Below are 23618 nucleotides of genomic sequence, written 5' to 3'. Positions count from 1 at the left end.
TGAGTTCAAGTTCCTGTTGGGACACCGAATTAACATCAGGTAGGGTTGACTCAGCCTGTCATCCTTCCAAGGTTGTCAAAATGAGAACAAGTGTGCTGGTAACAGGGGCATTGCATCAGCAACACTGCCGTGCTGCCAGGAAATGATTAAGCCAAGCAGCCACAAGCTGCATACAAATAAGTAAGTAAAGCCATCCATAAGATTTGACCTTTTATTTGCAAAGTTTGGAGGTTACACAAAAATCCACAGCTTTAATAAAAGTGCAACTTTCACTAGAACTGCTGTAACAACATAGTAGGAGGGTCGAGAGGATGAAAATCTGCATCGTCAGTGTCAGGTTGGTAAGAGTTCAGATGGTGATGCCAACTGGGTCACTGATGTTAAGGATAAAATGAAATGAAATTACAAAATACAAAACACCTCACCGTGTTTAGATCTTGGCAATAGTTTGTGATTTGAGAAAGAAAAGTCTTGTTTAGAAATCGAAAATAAAATGGATGCACGAACGGTTGCAGAGGGCAGAAAAACGGGGTGGCACTCCGGTCGATTGGGAATTTCTCTTTGTTGCCACCTTTTCTTTCCATGAATCCCACAGCCCATTGGTTCCAGCTGATGTTCAAAAGCGCTTGCTGTTTACTGTATGGAACAGAAATGGACGGGAAAGGTATGATGGCAACACGTCCTTCTTCTTCCAGGTTTCTCGCACATCAAATAGGTGTTAAGTGTGTTCGTGTCAATCTAGATGTTCAACCATCTGCGTGCACTTCCCATCTTACTACAGTGCTATGTTTAGGTTTTATTTTAGAGTGTATAGGGCAAATGGAGTACCTTGTACATGCACCACTGGCAGAACAGGGACATAAGGAGACATTATTGTACTTTCACGTGAATTACAAAGACATTAGTAGAGAATTTGAATGTCGGAACCTTTACAAAAACCTGTTATGGTTACTCATGGGGAATGATAAAGTCTGCTGAGCTTTCCATCTGAAATATCATCAGAAGTCTTTTAAAGGGATCCCAGAATATTGTGGGCTAAGTGCTCAGTTGGGAAGGTCAAACAGGCCAACCCATTTTGATGGATTCTCAGCTCTCTTTAGCCGAATGCACCGTGCTTTAGTAATTGTCTTCACATTTCCATCACCCGTGGACTGATGCAAATACATTTTAGAAAAACTACCCCCATCTCTGGACCTTATTTTAATGAGGCAATTAAGAAGGCTTTTTGGAAATCACTTCTGGTTTGAAATGCACAATTGTCACTTAAATAACTTCAAATTGGGTAAATGAACCAAGTCCTAACACTGGTGATGAACAATATGCTGTGAACAAATTGATATAGTTTTCCCATCTGAGTACTGAGCTCATGCTGCAGGTAAACCCAGGATCAAATCCCAGACACAGTATTGATTTGTCCATTGTCTCCTAATGTCAGTATAATTTAAAGGTACACTGATGCTTCTTCACATCCTTATCTTGCATGCCATATATGTGTAAGCTGGTCGGCTGCTTGCAGGCTCCTGGGGTGGAACCACCACCTGACTCTTGGGAGCCTTTAGAGGAACATTGGTTCTGTTGCAAGTTCTTGGGGCAGGCTGCCGGTGAGGTGTTGTTGGGGTTTTGAGAGTACTTTCTGCCTTTCTGTTTGCATGCCTCATTCTGCAGTGCCTGCTAGAGGGTACAGTTAGAGTCGGTGTTCCCACAGGCTTGCCACCAGAAAGCTTGAGGCCCGAACCGGGGCGCAGTGCCCTGGGAAGCTGCCTCATAATCTGGCGCGTAATCTCGGGTCCCCTTCTCTGCCAGTTTGAGACTGGAGGCACACTGACCATGGGATTCTGTGAGGCTTTTCAGAGGACACTACTTTGCACAGTTTGTGCCATCTGAAATGCACCTTGTTTGCCTGCAAGGTTCCTCAAAGCTCCTCACCCCTATTTTCAGTTTATTCTCTCATGATGAATAACAACAAAAACTTGAAAGGTACTCGGTAGAGCGCATTCCTCTTCCAGGCTGAACATGTTACCTTGGCCGGATCTGCATCCGGATCTTAGCCAAAATCTTATTAGGTTGTTCTTGTCACCGACAACTCATCCATAATTCGTCCACAACAATTTGAAATATCATGATATATATATATATATATATATATATATATATATATATATATATATATATATATATATATATATATATATTATTGTTATGGATCTGGAAACCATTTGCATTCAACATACAGATGTCCCAAAAGTCAGTAATGTTGTGAAGTATGTGTGTAGTCAGATCTCCTTCCTTTTGTCTAGTGGGAGAATAAAAGGCGTGTGTTGAGATTTATTTTAGTTCGGTTATTACATCTAACAAGCCATCTGACAACCATCCCATCTGCATGACCCCTCGGCCCATCACGATCCACCACCAACCAGCTGCCTTCTCGCACCCTGACTTGCCAAGGCAAGATCTCGCGGTTCCGGTTTCTCAGCTCCCACAAACGTTGTAACTCTTTCACGACGACCTTTGCAACATTGATACTGTTGCTCGTCAAGTATGAACCCGCGTGGAAGAGTGGCTGGGGTTTCCTGGCAGGGCCGTTGCAGCGTTGATACTGTTACTCGTCAAGTATGAACCCGCGTGGAAGTGACTGGGATTTCCCGGCAGGGGCCAAGGCCCCGCCCCGGAAGAGTGGGCCGTAGGACCCTGTCCAATCAAAGGCAGACAGCAAGGTGTGTTTCACCAAGGGCCCCTCCCCATTGAAGGAGGTTAAAAAAGATCCCCGAGCACTCTCTGAGAGCAGAGTTTTGGTGGGCTTTTGCGGTCATGAAAGGGGTTTTTGCTATTATGAAGGGGTGGTAACAGTGGTTGTTATGAGGGCTGTCACGAGGGTTGAGCAGAAGGTCGTCAAGGCGGCGTACGTGTCTCTGCTGGCCCTCTACAAGGAAGGAAAGAGCGACCCCGACCCCCCTCCGTGGACCCCGGCCATTCACCACCCGAGCTCCGCCATGAACCTAGAGTCCCACACGTGCGACTGGGGACCAGACCAGCGACCATTGTCAGGTGCCACATCGTGGAGCACACCCTTCCTCCGATGGTCAGATACCCATCCGAACTCTGACCCCCAGCTTGTCTCTCTCCACGGCTGCAAGCATCCAATAAAACACTCTGGGTTTCTTTTCATTTGTGTGTGTGTGTCTGCGTGTGGGCCCGTCTTTAAGTAGAACTGAATAAGTCTTTTTGGGCCATTGTAAATATTCCTTGCTTGCATATTCGTGTTAAGTCTTGCTTTGTGTCTTCATTTACTGTAAATAAATCATCACAGAAATGTTCCCAGTCCATTTCCGTCCCTTCTTGCATTGGTCCAGCATGGTTCGGATCTGAGTTTAGTCGGGTTTTTATCCCCGGTAATCGGACAATTGTATCCGGCACGTCCTGGGCAGGCCCGCTCGACTGCATCCGAGCCGGAAAGGTGGGTGGCAGAGTGGTAGTCGGTAGGTGTAATTTTACCGCTGCCGGTAGAGTGAATCCGGTTCGGACAGGCGTTCCGAGGGCGTGGATCCCCGGTAGCCGAGACCGCGTGGTTACTTAGGTACATTGGATCGAGACAAAATAACCCGACGCCATGTGGTCGAGATATTGGCGTTCCACGGTCGGTTAAATGACCTGCCAGCTTGCGGAGTTATCCGAGCGATGGCCTACAATTCCGGGGAGTCTGGTGGAGATGACGTAACCTCCCCCACCTCGTGGTCGTTCTCGCCACCGACCCCCCCCCCGGCCCACAACAATATATATATATATATATATATATATATATATATATATATATATATATATATATATATATATATATGTTTTTGTCCAATTTTTCAATGGTGAAGAATCACTTTAAAAAAATTTAAATTCTTGTATCCAGATTTTGATCTTAAGCAAAATTGATTATATTTGGCTTTGACACACACCCAACCCGTCCAACATTTTGTCCAAATATCATTACCTTTTTGAGATATCCTGCTATGCTGTATGTAGTTTTTAGCCATATCTCCAAAAGGTGAAGAATCACTTTTTTGAGATATCATGGAAACTTTGCCTTTGCCTTCCCTGTCCCAAAGAAGGGTGACATGTCCGATTCCTCCAATTACCATCCAATTGCCTTAACCTCCAATGTCACCTGAGTCATAGAGTCTCTCACCAATAAACAACTTTTAACCAACCTCAAATCCTGCTCTTATCTCAATGACCACCAATAATGCTTCAGTAAAGCCATATCCACTGGTGACCTCCTGGCCTATGTTGCCAACAAATGGTCTTCAACTCTCAAACACTTCGGAGAAAATCGAGTTGATGGTGGACATCTTTTGGTTTTCCAGCTTCCTCGCTGGATTATCTATGTCTGCCTGCATTGCTGGTGCCCTCTCTGACCACGACCACATTAATTCTGGTGTTCCTGAAGGTTCTGCCATCTTGCACTTCCTCTTTATTCTTTTCATCAATGACCTCATCACAGCTGATACTAACCCTGTCCATACCTTTGCTGATGACTCCACCCTCCACTCATCTCCCAGTTATAAATCCCAACACACCTCCTCCCGGTACCTTGCCACTGATTGCTTCTCAACTGTTAAATCTATCAATCATGACCTCAATGTCATCTTCCAATGGGGCTCTGACAACCTTGTATCTTTCAATCACTCCAAGACTCAAACTTTCCTTATATGCAGCAAGAGCAACACAGTTACCCCTCCTCTTTTCATGTCCAGCTCTCAACTCCAGCAGTCCTCTTCTATCAATATGCTTGGTGTCGCCATCTCCAGAAATCTCTCCTGACAGCCTCACATACTCAATATCATACATCTCCCTCCAAGAAACTTGGCTTCCTCGTCAGAGCTCGCAAGTACTTCAACTCCATCAACTGCAACTCCCATGTCAGATTATTGGTGCAATACTGCTCCCATGTCTGGGGCGGCACTCCTCCATCGGTCATCGGTATTCTAGATCATGTCCAAGCCAAGGCTCTCCGATTGATTACTATGCTACATTGTCGAGCCATCTCCAATCTTTGGCCCACTATCGAGTAGTCTCTTCCCTGTGCCTCTTCTCCCACCACTACCCCAGTCAGTGCTCTGTCAAACACTGTTTTTGTCCCTCATTAATTTCACTCTATTTGTAACACCATCCACCTTGTACTTGTCACCCTTTCTGCATTACCCCCACCCCCTTCCCTCCATACAAAACACCGTGCCTCTTCCTTCATCTCCTGCACTGACTTTCTTTAGAACAGCCTCGCCTGCAGGGTGTTCTCAACTTCTATCAACTTGCAACAATTCAAGTCAAGAGTCAGTCGTATAGATCTCGTTTAATTATCGCATTTTCCCATCTTCTTTCATTGCTTTTTAACCCAGGGTACCTCTCGGTTTCGGGCCTCATTCTTCCCCTGTGTTATTAATTTATTTATGAATAGCTTACTCCATGAGCCGAAGATGATTGTTTACAACGCATATTACATATTTAACCTTCAAAGCTCCATGACAAGTCAAATATAAGGCTATGCTAGTACAGTCATGTTGCCAAGGCCAAGCATGTTTTTTTTAAAAAAGGAGAAAAAAAAAGGTTTGAATTGCATTCAATACATTCCTCTCTACACAGTTATGGGGGATAACGTAATGCGGAAGAACTTTTATGCTTAAACTCCACTGGATGAACAACGATGGTTGTTTCTAACTTGCCCTTGCCGTATCTTTGTGCATTGCAGGCAAAGGGAATTACTTGGCTGCATGAGTTTTGGGATTAAATCTTTGTTGGATTCAGATAAGGTAGGTATTTTGAAATCAATTAGATTCCAAGTGCATTCCTTCATATTAATTTGTTCATTCATTCATTTAATCATTCATTCAGAATAATTTGGGCGTTCATTCATATTTATTTGTTCATTTACTTTAATTGGAAAGTTTTGGGAGTAGTTTTTTTTTAATACAGAGGTCAAGGTTTATATAATGGTCAAAAGGGTAGTGTTCTCATGCCCACAACACTGCAGTTGGCTCCAGCCAGCTCACTAATTGGCCCGTCCCCCTACACAGTGGGAGACGGGGTTTTGGAATTGTGTGTGTGTGTGTGTGTGTGTGTGTGTGTGTGTGTGTGTGTGTGTGTGTGTGTGTGTGTGTGTGTGTGTGTGTGTGTGTGTGTGGTGTGTGTAGGCTATAACGTTTTTTTTAACCTTTTAAACGTTTGGCATCAAATTTTCAACAAACTTTTATTGGGAGACTATGGAGAAAACAATTAAAAATTGGGTCAAAATGTGAAAGGGTAGAGTCATAGTCACTATAAATAGCCCTTATTAACCCCTCCACAGCACGTCAAGTGCGAGAAGCCCCCCGTTTTTGTTTTTTTAATCCGTTCCATGTTTCTTTATTTATCTATCACTGAGCCTCTGTGTGTCCGTCCAGGCCGATAACATTTTTACCAATTGAGCTTTGTCATCAAATCTTCAACAAACCTTTATCATGAGAAGATGGAGATTAATAAAACGTACAATTGTTTTTTTAACTGTCATTTTGATCAAGTTTAGTTTGAGTACAAAGCAGATGTGAACGGGCTTTGCATTTTGAGATGCTTTCCAGTTACTATTGCAATATGACCCTGAAGCATTCAAAAATCCCACTTGCTCAAAAATCCAAGCTATTCTGTATAACTTGAGAAGTCTAGAGACAGATGAGTATTAAAAATACACCTGTGCGGGAGTGACGGTCATCTCTGCGAGAAACAAGGTAAAACCAAAACTAGCCTTCTCGCTGTTAAAATAAAAAATTGTTGCGGTGTTCCGAACGAGAGCCGAATAGGGTCTATTTCCTGACTTACCACACAGCTGTAGCTGTCGACTGGGCACCAATAACCAAATTTATATACTATACTCTCCTCTGCACTAATGCCAACGAGTCCGTCAAATAATGTCCAGTAGGTAGATGGCCAAGAGTCCGTAGAAGTAGGCGGTATAATCACTATCACTCTATGTAGTAGAGTAGGTAGGTACAGTAGCAAATGGCAGACAGACAACTTCGAGACAAACCAGTCAGTTAGTGGATTTGATGGGTAGATACGTAGGCCTAGCCTTTGTTTTCCAATCTCTTATAAAAAGTGCAACAACAACACTGACGACACCACACTACTCGCTCTTACTATCCACAGTTCTGTTCGTTCAGTTCAGAATATTCCAGTAGACTCCATGGACCAACCGATGACTAAGACAACCGATGACTGTGCACTATATGCAGGAATAATGTTTATATGTGTACGACACAAGATAAACAAGGAAGGAAACCGGAAATATCGCAATCGCACATGGCGATTATTTGACGAAGCAGTGCTAAACACCGGAAATATCAAAAACACAACAACACCGTAAAAACTTCATATGACTGGACACCTGTCCCGTCGTGTCGGCTGCCGATCAATATTCGTGTCAAAAGAAGGATGGCGTATATCAAAGTGCTGGAAAACAATGGAGATCTCTCTATTGTTTTCCAGCACTTTGACGTATATTAAACACATAACGATATGCCATCCGATATTTTTCGATTCTGATAGCTTCTATGACCTAGGCCTATGGCGATTTGCCGATTTCGTGGGGACATTCGGCTATTAGTGGGGGTACCTAAAAAGCTATGCTATGGGCAGGCAGGTGGGCCGTGGGCGGACAGGCAGGCAGATTGTATAATAGGAGTCACAAACCGAGAGTTAACGAATACCAAGCACGAGAACGACCTTTACAAGCATGAGTTCCTGTTACTAGGGTGTAGTGTTCTCAGGTCAGGAGGGATTTTTGGCTAACTTTGAAGTCACGTGACGCGAAAATGAAAGCGAATATCGAAAATCCAGCCGAACCAAATCTAGATATTGTCCCATAGATTCATTTGCCACAATCAAATTCAAGATCGCTTGAGAAATGTAGGAGGAGATAGATTTTGAAAATCGTCATTTTGCAACTACATGAAGCAGTTTTCGCAAAATTCAAAGTCACGCGACGTGTACGTATTCGAAGATATCGGTATTCTTTCGAATGGACATGAAAGACAAGGTCAGCTGCTATGCAATGACACCATTCACTAACTTTTACCATGCCCAGTAGAGAATATATAGCCTCCTGAACGTAGGGCAGATTTTGCAAACTTTGAAGTCACGTGACGCGAAAACGAAAGCGAAATTCGAAAATCCGGCCCGACCAAATTTAGATATTGTCCCATAGATTCATATGCCACAATCAAATTCAAGATCGCTTGAGAAATGTAGGAGGAGATAGATTTTGAAAATCGTCATTTTCCCATTTTTTGCTAACTTTGAAGTCACGTGATACGAAAACGAAAGCGAATATCGAAAATCCGGCCCAACCAAATTTAGATATTGCCCCATAGATTCATATGCTACAATCAAATTCAAGATCACTTGAGAAATGGCGGAGGAGATATAATTTGAAAATCGTCATTTTCGCAACTTCAAAGGCCTCGTGACCTTGACCTTGACCTTCGGTGACCTTGAAAGTCATACCATCGTGTACGTCTCATCGACCTCTATCAGGATCACTAATGACCAGATCTCCCGCTTCAACTTCATTGTGGACGGACGGACGGACGGATCGAAGGACATCGACACCCATATTATTCCGTCATGCTCGAAGAGATGACCTAAAAATGGTAATTCTCATGGAGAATGTTCCGGAATAATGACATCACAAACTTGTGTTTAAAATGCCACACCTACCGACTACCTACCGACAAGTCAGCTAAAGTAACAAATCGGCAAAACGCGACAAGTTGTTTCTTTAAAAATAATAACATAATTTGTGATTTATCACTGAATATCATCCTTTGTGACATTATTCTTGCAATTTGCCTTGGAAAAAAAGTTTACATCCTTTAGGATATGCTGATGAACTGCATTAAGATCATGTGCAGCCTTTTTTGGCTGCTGGTTGCATCATTGGTTAGGAGCACAGCGATGCCACTGATGCAGTGCCCCTATTGCCAGTACACTGGTGCTCATTTCACTGACCTTGGAAGGATGACAGGCTGAATCAACGCCCTGGTGTTAATTATGACAGGCTGAATCAACCCCCCGGTGTTAATTCAGTGGCTAACAGAGATCAAACTCAGGACCTGAGGATCCCAAGCCACCACCCTAACTGCGAAGCCAACACCAGGCTTACCACATTAAGATAAGCAGAGATATTATTTAAAAGGCGAAATAAATGTCTTTTTCAAGGTACGGTGTATTGGTTGTGTGTGCAGGTGGTGAGAGGCTGGTACTACCTGCTCTCTGCTGAGCTGGGCCGCACTAAGCACCTAAAGGTGGCATCACAATGCGTGAAACGGGGCAGAGGTACGTGTGTGTGCTTTTTAAAACGTGGCGGAGGTATTTGACTTTGTTTGACCACTTGGCCTGCTGTGTAAATGCATAAACAGAGAATAATTGGAATATTGTTTTGAATAATGGTTGATAGTGTGTCTGAAGTCCACCACCATGAGCTGATGTTTGCTGACGCAACGCAACAACATTGTCGGCAATGAATCTGGTATAGTCTTGTTTTGTCGGAGACTGGCACACACTTGACTCACACTGTGCGATTGTCGATGACACTATTTTCAGTAAACAAAATGGCAATGAATAATAAATACAGGGAGAGGATGAGAAGGGTAGAAGCTCTGAACACTGCTGCTTTGGCACACATCCATGTACATCGGCAACAGCATGCCAGGAGAAATAAGCGGCTGTAGGGAAAGCCCTGGGTGGGGAGAAGGTTGGCTCCAGGAGCATTCAATGAACTTGCTTGTGGAACTTGCTATAGAAGATAAGGGAACTCGTATTTATATTTACTAGAAGCACCCACTCCCTTTGGGAGCAGAGGTAAGTCGTCTCTCCCCCTCCCCCTTCCTCAAGAAGGGAGAGGGAGTTTTTAAAAAAAAAAACAATCTAACACATATGCAAAAAAATTGGGAGAGGACCAACACATGAAAAATTTAGTGGAGATCGGGCAAAAATCGTAAGTTCCTTGCCCCTCCCCCCTTTGGGGTGGGGGTCCTTGTATATATGACCTGACCCTGGGTACGACCAACGCATATGAAAAATTTAGTGGAGATCAGGCCAGCCCTGTTTTTTTCCATGATTTTCAGATGTACATACATGCACATGCAGATAATTGCTTTATTTAATATAGTAGGACGTGTAAATTCCCTTTCCCTCTGGGAATCTGCTGCTGCATTCAACTCACATTTCTTCTTATTCTTCCGCTTCTTCCTCTACCTCTTCCTCTTCCTCTTCCTCACACAAACCTGTGCTTTTAAAACAGACATCTTCATGTTGAGACAGGCATGATTTTTGTTCTAAGTAAATGGATTATAAGATTAATCGCTTTCAAACGGAACCATTTTTATTTGAGGGAGTCACAATAACTACATTTTTTGGCCACAGGTATTTCAGTACTGCACTGCAATTTAAAGATACATCAACTACACACACACACACACACACACACACACACACACACACACACACACACACACACACACACCCACACACACACACACACACACACACACACACACACACACACACACACACACACACACACACACACACACACACACACCTGGTAGGTATATGTCAATGTAATTCAAAGACTAAAACTTTGTCATTAAAAGTTTTCATACCACGACGTACCAAAAGTAGCATTATTTTATTGTTTCTGAAGGTTTGTTAAATACAATAAACAAAGGGCACGTTCAGTTCAGGCTACTATATAAAAATTTAATAACAACTTTTTGGGCTTCAGTTATCACAAAATCCACAATTAATTTAAAAAAATGCTGTAGATGAAATGATGCTATGGCCGGAAGCTGCTGAAAGCTGAAGTTTAATTGTTCAATATGTTTTCGCCACTTTGGCGTATTGTCAGAGACTGCGGCATGATTGTCGCAGATAGCTCGTCATAAAAGTTGAACATGCTCAACTTTCCCAATCTCTCCGATGGACCTGAAAAACGATTTGACGAGGCTCCTCACCCGCCACACATTACACGAATGTTAAAAAAACTGTCGGTGACTAACCTTTCGCCGACAATCTTGTTGCATTGCGTCGGCTAGTGTCCGGCGGGATTAAGGTATAAACAAAAATGATGTTTACTGGTTTGTTCACGTAGGAAGGAAGTACATTTTAATTTGATCGTTGCATAAAGCAGAAAGTTGTCATTATATGTCGTGACAGTCGATTAGATTTCCATTATAATTGTGCAAAGGCCTGTTGAATTTTTCTTTTGGAATTACGGTACAATCATTCTGTATTAAATGACTTTATGTGTAATGTAAGAAATTTTTGAAATATTTAGGACGTGTTTATTCATCTGTCTCTCTTGTTTTTGTTTTTTTTTGTAAATTCAGGAACATCAGAGCCACGTCGTGTTTTGCTGCCATCAGTCTTCAATGCTGGCAACGTACTTGGGCCTACGGTATGTTCAGCGGGAAAAAAAATCCCCAAAATAAACCTTTCCTTCCTTTTTATATACATGGTGGAGGCTCATGGAAGATATAGTGCAGAATGGAATGGACAACATGAAAAGAGGAAAAAAAAACACCAACAGCAGAGTAGCGGTGAGAGTGAGAGTGAGAGTGAGAGTGAGCTCAATGGGTGTGGGAAGGACATGTGAGGTGAACAAGCCAAAACACAGCATAGATATTCAGCTCATATTTGATGTCTTTTAAACTTGTCTGATGAAAACCTTCCATTTACCTGAAAGTATAATTCCCTATTCCTCGGGAGATATAATAATGGAAAGCACCTTCGTGGAGTTTGCTGTCATTGCAGTGCTGCCAGCAAGGCCTGAGGCCTTCATTGTTGTTAAGTTACAGGCTTGCTCTACTTTTGGCTGATTTGCTAACTTGTTCGTTTTGCCGTCATAACTACTGTGACATTAAATACTTGCTGCTGACGTTTTGATGTGTCAAGATTCTCTTCTGTTTTCTATTTTTACTTGAGTTCTCAAGTTAGGAATGTTCACAGGATTCAGCTTGTTTGTCCAATCAAAATCTTAATCAGCCAGTAATTATGGAACAACAGCTCCTGTGGACCTATCCTGGCAGATGCTGCAATGATTGGATTGTGACAGATAAATCTCCAGAATATTTCATCATTGCAAGCTCTCAATAATTTTAATTAGACCAAAAGTCGAGGTTTGATATGCAGCCCGTGAATGCCTCCATATTACTTAAGGGGGTGCGAGTAAAGTTGAGGCAAAGAGAAAAAGGGAAGTGTGGGTAGATGGAAGAGAAGGCAAGGTTTGGAGGGGAAAGTGTTAAGGGGAGGAGTTCACGTTGTCTACACAATTCTAATATATTTTCACATGCTATATGAAGATGGCCTTTTACCTTAAAGGACACTTGTATTGCTTTGACGTATCTTATTTAAGCTCATGAATCTGTGGGCAACCCAGATGGGAACAGGTTTCAATCACCGAAGGCAGGCTTCTTCTTTTTCTACACCACTCCTTCCCAATTCCATATCCAGGCAATGCATGACGTCATCGCTGGGCACCGAAGGAAGGGAGTACTCAGTTTTTACTCCGTTTGTTTTCTTGTCCGTTTGTTCATTTGTTTTCTTTCTTTCTTTCTTTCTTTCTTTCTTTCTTTCTTGTTAGTCCGGGCGATATCTCAGCCATCCTTTGAACGAGGAAGCTAAATTTTGGGACAAAAGTGAAGATGTGCTTTGGCAACAGCAGTATTTTATTTTTTGATTAATTAATTAAATAATTGTTTACTTGATTATTACTAATTTATTAATTACTTATTTATTTTCTTTCTCATCCGGGAAATATCTCAGGCACCTTTTGAACGAGGAAGCTGATATTTGGACATGACGGTGAACAAGTGATTTGTCTATTAAGGGTTTTTTATTTATTTATTCATTTATCGATTAATTATTTGATTTTTTGATTAATTACTTAATTTTTCAAAAACTTACAGATTCGGATGAAACAGTGGTGGTTTTGGTATGCTATTGGCCAATTGATTAGGAAATTGATTACTTTATGATTATTTATTTATTTTAATTATGCAATTCATCAATTGACCAATCAATTATTGTACACCGCTCCCTCCAAATTCTTTTTCCATGTGCTGCATGGCAGTTTTACCGGGCGCCGAAGGCACCCCGGTAATGTCGTGTGCTGGAGGATTTGTTGTTTATTTATTTATTTGGCATGGGGGCAGTGTACTTTGAATGTAGCTCTACTTGTTTGTCTTCTTCTTATTCTTCTTCTGCTTCTTATTCTTCATCTATCAAAAGCATCACATGGATGTGGGTAACATAATTTGCTGGGGGTGCGGCTGTGCCACTGATATTCCAGGCTATAGCAAGTCCAGTATGGAAGAAAAATGAGAAATATGCTGGAGCAATTAGTCAATGGTCATTTGATGACCACTAAAATAACTACTCTATTTTACCATTGTATATTGGTTCTGCATTGTGTCATGACGTCAGTGTGGGAAAATGAAATATTTATGCCACATATTAGTGATAAATTTAATATGGCCATGCACACTGTTTGAGCAGTGCTCTCCCAATTGTAGATGCTGAATTCTAAGATTGCTTGGTGGAAGGAGTGGGATTATTTTGGACCCTTCAAATGTGTTTCCATCCTGTATCTCCACATCAGAATGATATTCTATTGTGCTTAGCTTTTGTTGTTTGAAAAACATTGCTTTTTCAATTACATATTGTGACGTGGAAAGTTAGATTGTGTTAAGAATAGCATGGACCGTGTGATCGTGCTGCATAGATTCCTGTTGTCATAGCTATTTGTCTTGAGGTAAATTTTATTGTAAGACGTGATTGTTAATTTTAAGATTGTATAGAATAAGTTTATTGAGGAAAAATTCCTGTTTTCGAGTGAGGCTGGATGTGGACTTGGACAGGAAGGCATTTAAAAGCACGACATGCTTTTAAAGGAAACATTACGGACTGCTTGGCTGGCGCAGAGCCCTGGCTTAGGGCTGAACACTTTTTCTATGGCCAACTTGAAAGGACAGGATTGCCCGAAGGAAGGCATCACCCACACTAGTGGGTGAACAATGAGAGGGACTCACCATGTATACAGGGCCGCACTACGCATGGCATTTGGAGCTGGGTCTCCATCGAGGCAGCATCCGCCTCCTCATTGCCTTTCCTCTTTGCTTCATCGTCGTGCAGTGGAGAAGGACTGCACTGGAAATGGGGACATCACCTCCCAATTCCTCACACCCATCTCAATGACCCGATCACCATCCCCACACCCTGTGCAACACCAGCCCAGCTGCCGGGGCCACATCTGACCCAAAACCAGCATACTTTGCTCAAGTATGTTCCTCACTCGTTCCCCATTGTTGTACAAGTCCCAGTATTTTTTTTTTTGGCACCATAGTGGGTTATTTCTCTGCTTGTGCATAACTTTGCATGCTCCTTCATCCCTTGTGTTTGTCGACCACATGGTTCATCCGTTTTATTGATAGCGTCTTGTCTATCCATATCTTCGTATATATTTTTGCAGAAAACCCCATTTTCATATTATGAGACATTTTCCTGCCTTTCTTCTCACACATGGTTCAGCTGTCATTTGGGTAATTCTTGAGCGATAGGAGGTGTACGATTGAACCCAGTGAACTAAAACACCATTTCATAATCATTCATAATCCATGGGGGTCTTATGCCTCTGGCTCAAAGCGGCCTGTGTTAACGGATGCCTGTGATGCGATAATACGTTCTTCGATGTTGTCTCTTTCAAACATAAGATTCCCACCAAACATACCTCATCACAGCAACTTGCCTTCCAGAGGACATCTGCAACTATGGGCACAAAACCAGGTGAGTCTGGCATATACTGCATATACTTCAGCATGACACTTTGATTATACTGTAAAGTAAGCACCATAAAATTTAAGGAAAAGTACTGGCAGGGAGGTTGGTAGTATTTTGCTGTAAATTGGCTGGGAAATCCAGAAATGAGGGCAGGCATGGCCAGCCCATGGGGCAATGAAGGACTTTCAAAACCAAGTGTGTGTGCAATATTCAAGCTGTCTCAAGGCAATCTGTGTTCTTCCAAACCTTGTTAATACTATGAAAATTTTTTTTTTACAGTGTGGAGAAGCAGATATAGCATAACATGTTTCAATTGCGAGCAGAACAAATGTGGTTATTATTCGAGTTCAATTACAAGTTGGAAATTATTTTAGTGAATAATCTCAAAATATCACTTTCTACAGTAAGACCTAAAATTTTGATTGCATTTGTTTATTCTCTCTATCCTTTTCTCATGCAAAAAAAAAATCTGGCTCACGTTTTCCATCATATTCTATTCCTCCTTCTGCATTTGATAAAGGCAACCAACTAGCTTGGAATACCAGAAATACTCATCAAAACTAAGGTCAGTGGAGAAGTCAAGACCAAGAAGATGAAGTTGAGATGATTCTGGGAAGGTTGAAGACCGACTACGCACAGAAAAGAAATACCTGTTTCTAGAACGAGACATGGAGAATAATTTTGTTTTCTTTGTATCGAAGAATACCAACCACTCATGCCACCACTTCAACACGTTCTCTAAATCATTGTCCAGTGAAACGCCAACCTCATTATGAGTAGAGTTGAGTGAATCAGCAGATGTACAGTACAATGAGGAGTCATCAGCATACATTGTTAGCTGAGACAGAACATTATCAGGAAGATCATTGATATGACCAAGGACAGAGCCCTTTGGAATACTAGAGTGGATGGAGTGAGTAGGAGAGGATAGTAATTTTCTTCAGTCCGTCTGTTAGTCTGGCAGTCAACCAAAATTTTAAATCATTCAAAACAGGAAACTTACTGTTTTTAGGGATGCAATAAAGGAGACAAACAACTTGCATGGATAACTAACTTAACGTGTTAAATAAGGTGGTGCAAAAGACAGTGCATCAATGGTGTTAAAATTCCCCAAAAGTTATTTTTTCTACAGCCTTTGAAACTTGTATTTTAGTTCAATTTCATTATATACTTGAACAGTGTAGAACACAAATCGCCTTGTATACACTTCCACAAACCTTAACCTTTTGAACCCTGAGCTCCTTGGACTTTTGGATTCCCCACCCTGGGCTTGCTGGAGAAGAATCGGGCCGCTCAGGTATATGGAGGTTTGAATAGCGGCTGGGAAAACGGCTGCTATGGTTCAAAACCGCTCTCCCTCCGACAAATCTTGGTGGCATCTCATCAAATTTATTTCTGGTGTATGTTCCCCCTCCATCCCTCCCTTACCTCAAATGGCCACACTGCTGACACCGCACGTGAAAAGGCTGAATGCATAAACTCGGTGTTTGCATCTAAATCTTGTGTCTGAAACCCATCGCTTTCTGTACCCACCTTACCCAGTCACACCCATCTGTTCCTGGACTCTGTGTCCTTTTCTCCTGACAAGGTGGAGAGCTTGCTGTCAAACCTCGACTCAGATTCTTCAACCGGTCCAGACGGCATCAGCCCAAATGTTCTAAAAACCTGCTCCTCTGCTCTTGCTTATCCTCTCTCTGTTCTATTCACCCTCTCAATTACTCAAGGTCATCTGCCATCTTCTTGGAAATCAGCAAACATTACCGCTCTGCATAAAACGGTGCAAAAAAGAATTCCTGCAACTTCAGACCAATCAGCCTTCTCCCAATCATCAGAAAAGTTATAGAATCCATCATTGCTTCAGACATTAAATCCTACCTCCAATGGCTTGATTTCCAATCATTAATTTGATTTCAGACCAGGTCGCTCTACCCTGGATATGCTGCTTCTGCTCTTCCAACAATGGATGGAGGTCCTCAATGCCAGACATTAAATCTCCCGAGACATATCATGTGCTTTTGACATGGTCTGGCACCCTGCCCTGCTCACCAAGCTCTCTTCCTATGGCATCCAAAGCCATCTCCACTCATGGCTCGCAGACTTCCAATCCTGTCACAGCCAACTTGTGGCTCGAAATGGAGTTCTTTCATCCCCTCTTCCTGTCCAGGCTGGAGTTCCTCAAGGTAGCGTTCTGGGCCCTGTTCTTTTTCTGGTTTTCATCAATGATCTCTCTGACTCTCTGGAAAATCCTCTTTATCTCTTTACTGGTGACTCCACCCTCTGCCGTACCATCTGTCATCGCTCAGACCGGCAAGCAGCAGCTTCTTCGCTCACTGCAGATCTGGATAAAATCACAAACTGGTCCAACACGTGGAACATGTCTTTCAATCCAGACAAATCTCACACTCTAACTATGTCTCTTCAAAAGGACCATTTAGAAAATCCCCCCATCCACTTTCTCAACAATCCTCTGGAAGAAGTCCTTTTATTCAAGCTTCTGGGTCTCACTATCTGCCATGATCTTTCCTGGGAAAGCGACATTTCCAACCTGGCCTCCAAAGCCAGTCACCGACTTGGCATCCTTCGTCGTGCAAAGTCCTTACTTGGTCCACTTGAGCTCCTGACCACATACAAAGTTTTTGTCCGCAACCTGATGGAATAGTCCTCTCTCCTCTGGGCTGGTGCTCCTGCCTCTCACATTTATCGGCTTCTCGCTGTGGAAACCAAGGCATTTAGGATCATTGGTATCTCCTGCGGTGAGGCTGAGTCTTTGGGCCTCTCACTTTCTTTCCGCAGGCAGGTCGGTGGTCTTTCTGTATCCTACCATCTCCCCCCTGGTCTCCCCCCCCTGCTCTGTCTGTGATATGTTCACCCCCTCATATTTCTGCAGGGTGCTCAAGCTCCACCAGCAACCCCCTTTTCGTAAAATTACCAAAATCATGAATCACTGCTCACCTTCACTCTTTCATTCCTCTTTTTCCCCGACTTTGGAATAAACTCCCACACTCTCTTCGTCCAAAAGATCTGTTTGGTTAGTGCATGTTTTTCTCAAAGTTCGTTCAAAAATCATCAGTTTCTTCGAGAAGAGTTGGCAGAAGTTTCAGCTCTGGACTGTTCAATTTGACCCATCGGCTTCACATGGTTACCAGCGCACCTGTTATTCAAAGTTCACGAACAAAGGTAATATCGACAGTGTTCAGAAACACAAAGCAAGAGTTGAAAAGAAGGGAAGAACACTTCCCATATTCTTTTTCTCAAGACTGCCTGGGGTAAGGTGTTCTACCAACTCTAGTTTTATCAAGAACAAGAGAACTCAAAACAGCAAGAATGGCAACAAGTATGAAAAAGACCTTTCAGTTTGGTATGAATGAAGAACTCGCCTTTTTGGTGAAAGCTAGTGTCGATCTGCATCGGAAGACGATTAGAACAATCGGTGAAATCAACAAGACGTTTTTTGAAGTATGCTAACTGCTTTGGAAAGCAAGGAGAAGCTGATGTTTCAGATGTTACCCCTTCGTCGGAGCAAAAAATGTTTGGTCTATTTGGAGTTCCTACCTGAGTACGTAGCTCATGATGCTGAGATTTCATGTTCAAATCCCATAAATACTATGTGTTGATTTGTCTATTATGTACTATAATGCCATTGTAATTTATCTCCTGATGTCTCCCAATGCCCTTGTCCTGTATGTGATAGACGTACAAGCCTTTGTGTGCACTTAAGGTAATTTAAACACTGTACGCTAACTGGTGGATATTTGCATGCATTTACATCACTCCACATTATGTCTTCGGACAGGAATTGTGATAGTTATGAATGATCGAACCCTTAATTGGGTCTCTGTCAGGAGGGATTTCCTTGCATGCCGCGTCATTGTCATTTAATGAAACATGGCTCCACAACTTGCGTGTCCATCATAAAGGGATGGAGTCATCACTTACAGTATCTTCCAGGGAAAGACTTTAATAACTCGGGGTTTAACAGCAGTCCAAACCATCTTCTTGAACTTAGGATATATACTGTATGTATATATATATATATATATATATATATATATATATATATATATATATATATATATATATATATATATATATATATATATATATGATGGATTTTCTGAAACAGGTGCACAAGATCATTCCAGTTATTGTATTAGCAACTAGAATGGCACTCGGTGGAGTGCATATCTCCGCCAGGCTGAACAGTTTATGTGCTGTATGCCACTTATAGGCCGGATCTGGATCAGGACCTTAACCGTTCACAACATTTTGAAGTATCGCGCGACATATTGTTTATCGTTTTTGGCCCAATCTCTCAAGGGTGAATAATTACATAGCGAATTAAAATATATATTGTGTCCGGATCTGGATTTTCACCAAAATCTAATCGATTCATCCACGTCACACACACACACAACCTGTCCACCAAGTTTTGTTCGAATCAGTCCATAACTTTTTGAGTTATCTTGTTCATAGTCAAACAGGGTGAATAGATAACATCTTTCCACCTTCGGTGGACGAGGTAATGTGTTTTTACCACCTCTCATCTGGCCCAGCTCTCTCTCTTTCATTTATCCTACCCTGTCCAGCTCCTCCAGGATGCACGTGTTCTCCATGCAGTATCTCCCCCACCCAAGGTTAAAAAAAACCCAGAACCAGACTGACAGCACATCTCAACTCTTTTTATTCCTCTTTTCTCTGGTTTGTGGCTTTAACAAAGCAGCTTATCGTGCTATTCTACTTGAGCAGCAGTCCGCTGTGGATTCAAAACGTGATCCCACTCATTAATTTACCTGATTCTATACCTGTTACAAAAGACGACAATGATGCGCATGATTTGAGTCTGAAAATTTAAACTGTTCCACAAAGATAGATGGGAAGGTAGACATGACAGCATTAATACTGAAAGTTTTCTTTTCAATCAAAATACCATTTGAAGAAGGAACAAGTTAACATGAGACTGGACTTGTTCAAATGTAACCACCAAGACAAAACGGCTCAAACGTGCTCAACAGATACGGTATATCCTGTGGACTGGCCCGACTATCAATAGTCATTACACTTGATGCCTCCAAATCAAAATTCCTTACCTCCCACCACCCACAAATATAAATAAAAAGCATTCAAGGCATGCAAGCTGGACCTACTTAGTGACATTTCTCAAAAAATTAATATGAAAATTACACATTTCCTCGTCTATTATTCAACCTGCAGATCTCGTTTGGCTACAATCGCGCTTCACGAAGTTACCACCGGCCAACTTCACTTCATTAAGTGCAATGGCTCAACGGATTTTGATTTGTTTAAAATAAATAATAAAATTCCACATTTCACGGTTCATTATATTGATTTGAAAGTCGTTAATTTAAAAATGGGATTGATCGCCAAAAGTGTTTTGTGTTATAATGGAATTCGTTATCTTCAGCACCTCTTTCTGAATGTGACAAATTTTGTTGTAATGAGTGTTCCCTTTAATGGGACTGCTTTATTATTGAAAAATAAGTTATATTTTGTCTAAAGGGGAAATGTCAGCTATTTTGTCTCTATTGGAAATAGGGAATTTTTTTTCTTCTTTTCTCGATGCCTTCACGTGATGTACAATTCATTTGAAAATGAGAACGGCACTCAGTGGAGCGCATATCTCCGCCGGGCTGAACAGTTTACGTTTTGTATCCACTGATAGACCGGATCTGCATCTGGACCTGAACCAAAATCGAATCGGATAGTTCTTGTCACCAAATAAACTCTTCCACCAAGTTTCGTCATAAGTCCACAACTTTTTGAGACATCAAGCTACATATCGTTTTTGACCGTATCTCTCAATGGTGAAGAATCACTTAATTATCGTACCCGGATCCGGGTTCTGATCTTCACCAAAATCGAACCAAATCGTCCTTGTCACATATCCAACTTGTCCACCAAGTTTCATACAAATCCGTACATAACTTTTTGAGATATCCTGCTCACAGACAAACGGGGATTAGAACATAACCTTCGCCCACATTCGGTGTTGGAGGTAATTAAAGGTTGGAACATCAGTCATTTTACCTCTGAACCAAGAGTTAAACGAATGGTTTGGAGACAATTACAATAAAGGGGAAGTAAACGGTTTACTTGCATTTCCAAGTCCCTCATTGTACAGCCAATAATAATGAAAGTGATCACAATGTTTAATCATAAAGACCTGCACGTAGCAAAGTCACTTGTTCAGCATTGCATTAGAGCTGATTAGGGTTCTTGCCATCAAGTCAGGGGATAGTGGGTATGCTTTCTTCTTCGCTGATCTGCCAGGGAGACAGTTTACCATTTTCCATGCTCTCTGGCTGGACTCGATCTGCAGACCTCAACTAGTCTCTACTTCAGTTCAGCAGCAGCAGCACTGGCCTACTCTTTGCTAGTGGCAGTCTTGACTATGTTGTGCAAGTGCTCACATTCAGGATCCCATCCAGGAATGTATACTTTCCGATGGCCACGAGGGATACACCTCTTGGAAATTGCCATGATAGATCACGTCAATCGGAGGAGACAATAATTAGGGAGAGACACTCAGGAGTCAGGGATGTCCTGTGAGAGGAAGGATTCTTTTAAACAGATGATGTCCACTTTATGAGCAGCGGCCTGGATTGAGAAATTTCCAGTTGGAGTGGAGACCTTGTTTGCTTTAGGTCAACACAGTTAGAGTATAGGGGTTTGGGAGGAAGCATTGGGAGGGTGCACGATGGGCAGGAAGTATTGAGTGTGTGGCATGCAGGGGGAAGGACTGTTTGTGTGGGTGTGGGGTGCAGGAGAAGGAAGGATTGTGTGTGTGAGGTATGGGGGAAGGATTGAGTGGGTGTGGGGTGCAGGATTGTGCGGGTTTTGAGGGAAGGATTGAGTGTGTGGGGGAAGGATTGTGTGGGTTGTGGGGGAAGGATTGAGTGTGTTAGTTGCGGAAGAAGGATTGAGTGTGTTTGTTGTGCGGGAAGCATTAAGTGTGTGGGTTGTGGGGGAAGGATTGAGTGTGTGGGCTGTGGGGGAAGGATTATGTGTGTGAGTTGTGGGAGAAGGATTAAGTGTGTGGGTTGTGTGGGAAGGATTAAGTGTGTGGGTTGTGGGGGAAGGATTGAGTGTGTGGGTTGTGGGGGAAGGATTAAGTGTGTGGGTTGTGGGGGAAGGACTGAGTGTGAGGGTTGTACGCGACGTATTATGTTTGTGGGTTGTGGCGGATGGATTGACGGTGTGGGGGGTGGGGGAAGGATTAAGTGTGTGGTTTACGGGGGAAGGATTGAGTGTGTGGGTTGCGGGGAAGGATTATGTGTGTGAGTTGTGGGAAAAGGATTAAGTGTGTGGGTTGTGGGTGAAGGATTAAGTGTGTGGGTTGTGGGGGAAGGATTATCTTTGTGAGTTGTGGTGGAAGGATTGAGTGTGTGGGTTGTGGGAGAAGGATTAAGGGTGTGGGTTGTGGGGGAAGTATTGAGTGTGTGGGTTGGGGGGAACAATTAAGTGTGTGGGTTGTGGGGGAAGGTTTAAGTGTGTGGGTTGTCGGGGAAGGATTGAGTGTGTGGGTTGTCGGGGAACAATTAAGTGTGTGGGTTGTGGGGGAAGGTTTAAGGGTGTGGAGGGCAGGGGAAAGGATTAAGGGTGTGGGTTGTGGGGGAAGTATTGAGTGTGTGGGTTGCGGGGAACAATTAAGTGTGTGGGTTGTCGGGGAAGGTTTAAGTGTGTGGGTTGTCGGGGAAGGATTGAGTGTGTGGGTTGTCGGGGAAGGATTGAGTGTGTGGGGGCATGGGGAAAGGATTGAGTGTGTGGGGGCATGAGGAAAGGATTGAGTGTGTGGGGGCATGGGGAAAGGATTGAGTGTGTGGAGTGCAGGGGAAAGGATTGAGTGTGTGGGTTGTCGGGGAAGGATTGAGTGTGTGGGGGCATGGGGAAAGGATTAAGTGTGTGGAGTGCAGGGGAAAGGATTGAGTGTGTGGGTTGTCGGGAAGGATTGAGTGTGTGGGGGCATGGGGAAAGGATTGAGTGTGTGGGGTGCGGGGGAAGGAGTATGTGTGTGAGTTGCGGGCGAAGGATTGGGTGTGGGGTGTCGGGAAAGGATTGAGAGTGTGGGGGCATGGGGAAAGGATTGAGTGTGTGGGGGCATGGGGAAAGGATTGAGTGTGTGGGGGCATGGGGAAAGGATTTAGTGTGTGGGGGCATGGGGAAATGATTGAGTGTTTGGGGTGCGGGGAAGGATTGAGTGTGTGGAGTGCAGGGGAAAGGATTGAGTGTGTGGGGTGCAGGGGAAGGATTGGGTGTGGGGTGTCGGGAAAGGATTGGGTGTGGGGGTGTCGGGAAAGGATTGGGTGTGGGGGTGTCGGGAAAGGATTGGGTGTGGGGTGTGCGGCATAAGGTTTGAAAGGTTGGGTGAGGGGGGAGGTATTTATGGGGTGGTGTAAGGCAGAAGCATTGAGAGGATGGGGTGAGGTGGAATGCAGAAAGGGGGGACATGAAGATTTGAGGTTGGGGGGTGGATGCTTATTCTGATGATTCCAAATTCCTAACAATGACAAATGGAGATAAAGATCATGGGAAGGGAGATGAGATGTTTTGTTGAAAGCATGGAGATATATTTGCATGAGGATGTTTTTTGAACTTGGTGGACCAAGCGCTTAGCTGACAGCTTTGGAAAAAATTTAAAGAAGAAGTTAAATAGAATGTTTTGAAGAAGAAGAAGAAGAAGAAGAAGTTAAATAGAATGTTTTGAAGAAGTAGTTAAATAGAATGTTTTGAAGAAGAAGTTAAATAAA

At 42.9% G+C, this 23618-nt stretch overlaps 1 protein-coding gene across 8 annotated transcripts in view; it reads left to right on the top strand.

Moving 5' to 3' along the window:
• Window positions 1-23618, top strand: part of LOC147012795 (uncharacterized) — a 104769-nt gene that overhangs the window by 31376 nt on the left and 49775 nt on the right. For 6 of the 8 annotated variants that reach the window (XM_085853991.1, XM_085853987.1, XM_085853988.1 and 3 more), the window contains 4 exons: window positions 596-664; window positions 5735-5795; window positions 9261-9351; window positions 11406-11473. In XM_085853991.1, coding sequence (XP_085710117.1) covers window positions 596-664; window positions 5735-5795; window positions 9261-9351; window positions 11406-11473 — 289 coding nt within the window. The remainder of the gene's footprint in view (window positions 1-595; window positions 665-5734; window positions 5796-9260; window positions 9352-11405; window positions 11474-23618) is intronic. The other 2 variants (XM_085853992.1, XM_085853990.1) reach the window with 1 other exon arrangement.

Source organism: Eptatretus burgeri, chromosome 14 (assembly GCF_056783735.1).
Source record: "Eptatretus burgeri isolate ZD-2024b chromosome 14, Ebu_testis_v1, whole genome shotgun sequence".
NCBI classification, from domain to species: domain Eukaryota; kingdom Metazoa; phylum Chordata; class Myxini; order Myxiniformes; family Myxinidae; genus Eptatretus; species Eptatretus burgeri.
Note: the sequence above shows the minus strand (reverse complement) of the source record. Positions and strands in the feature narration are given on the sequence as shown.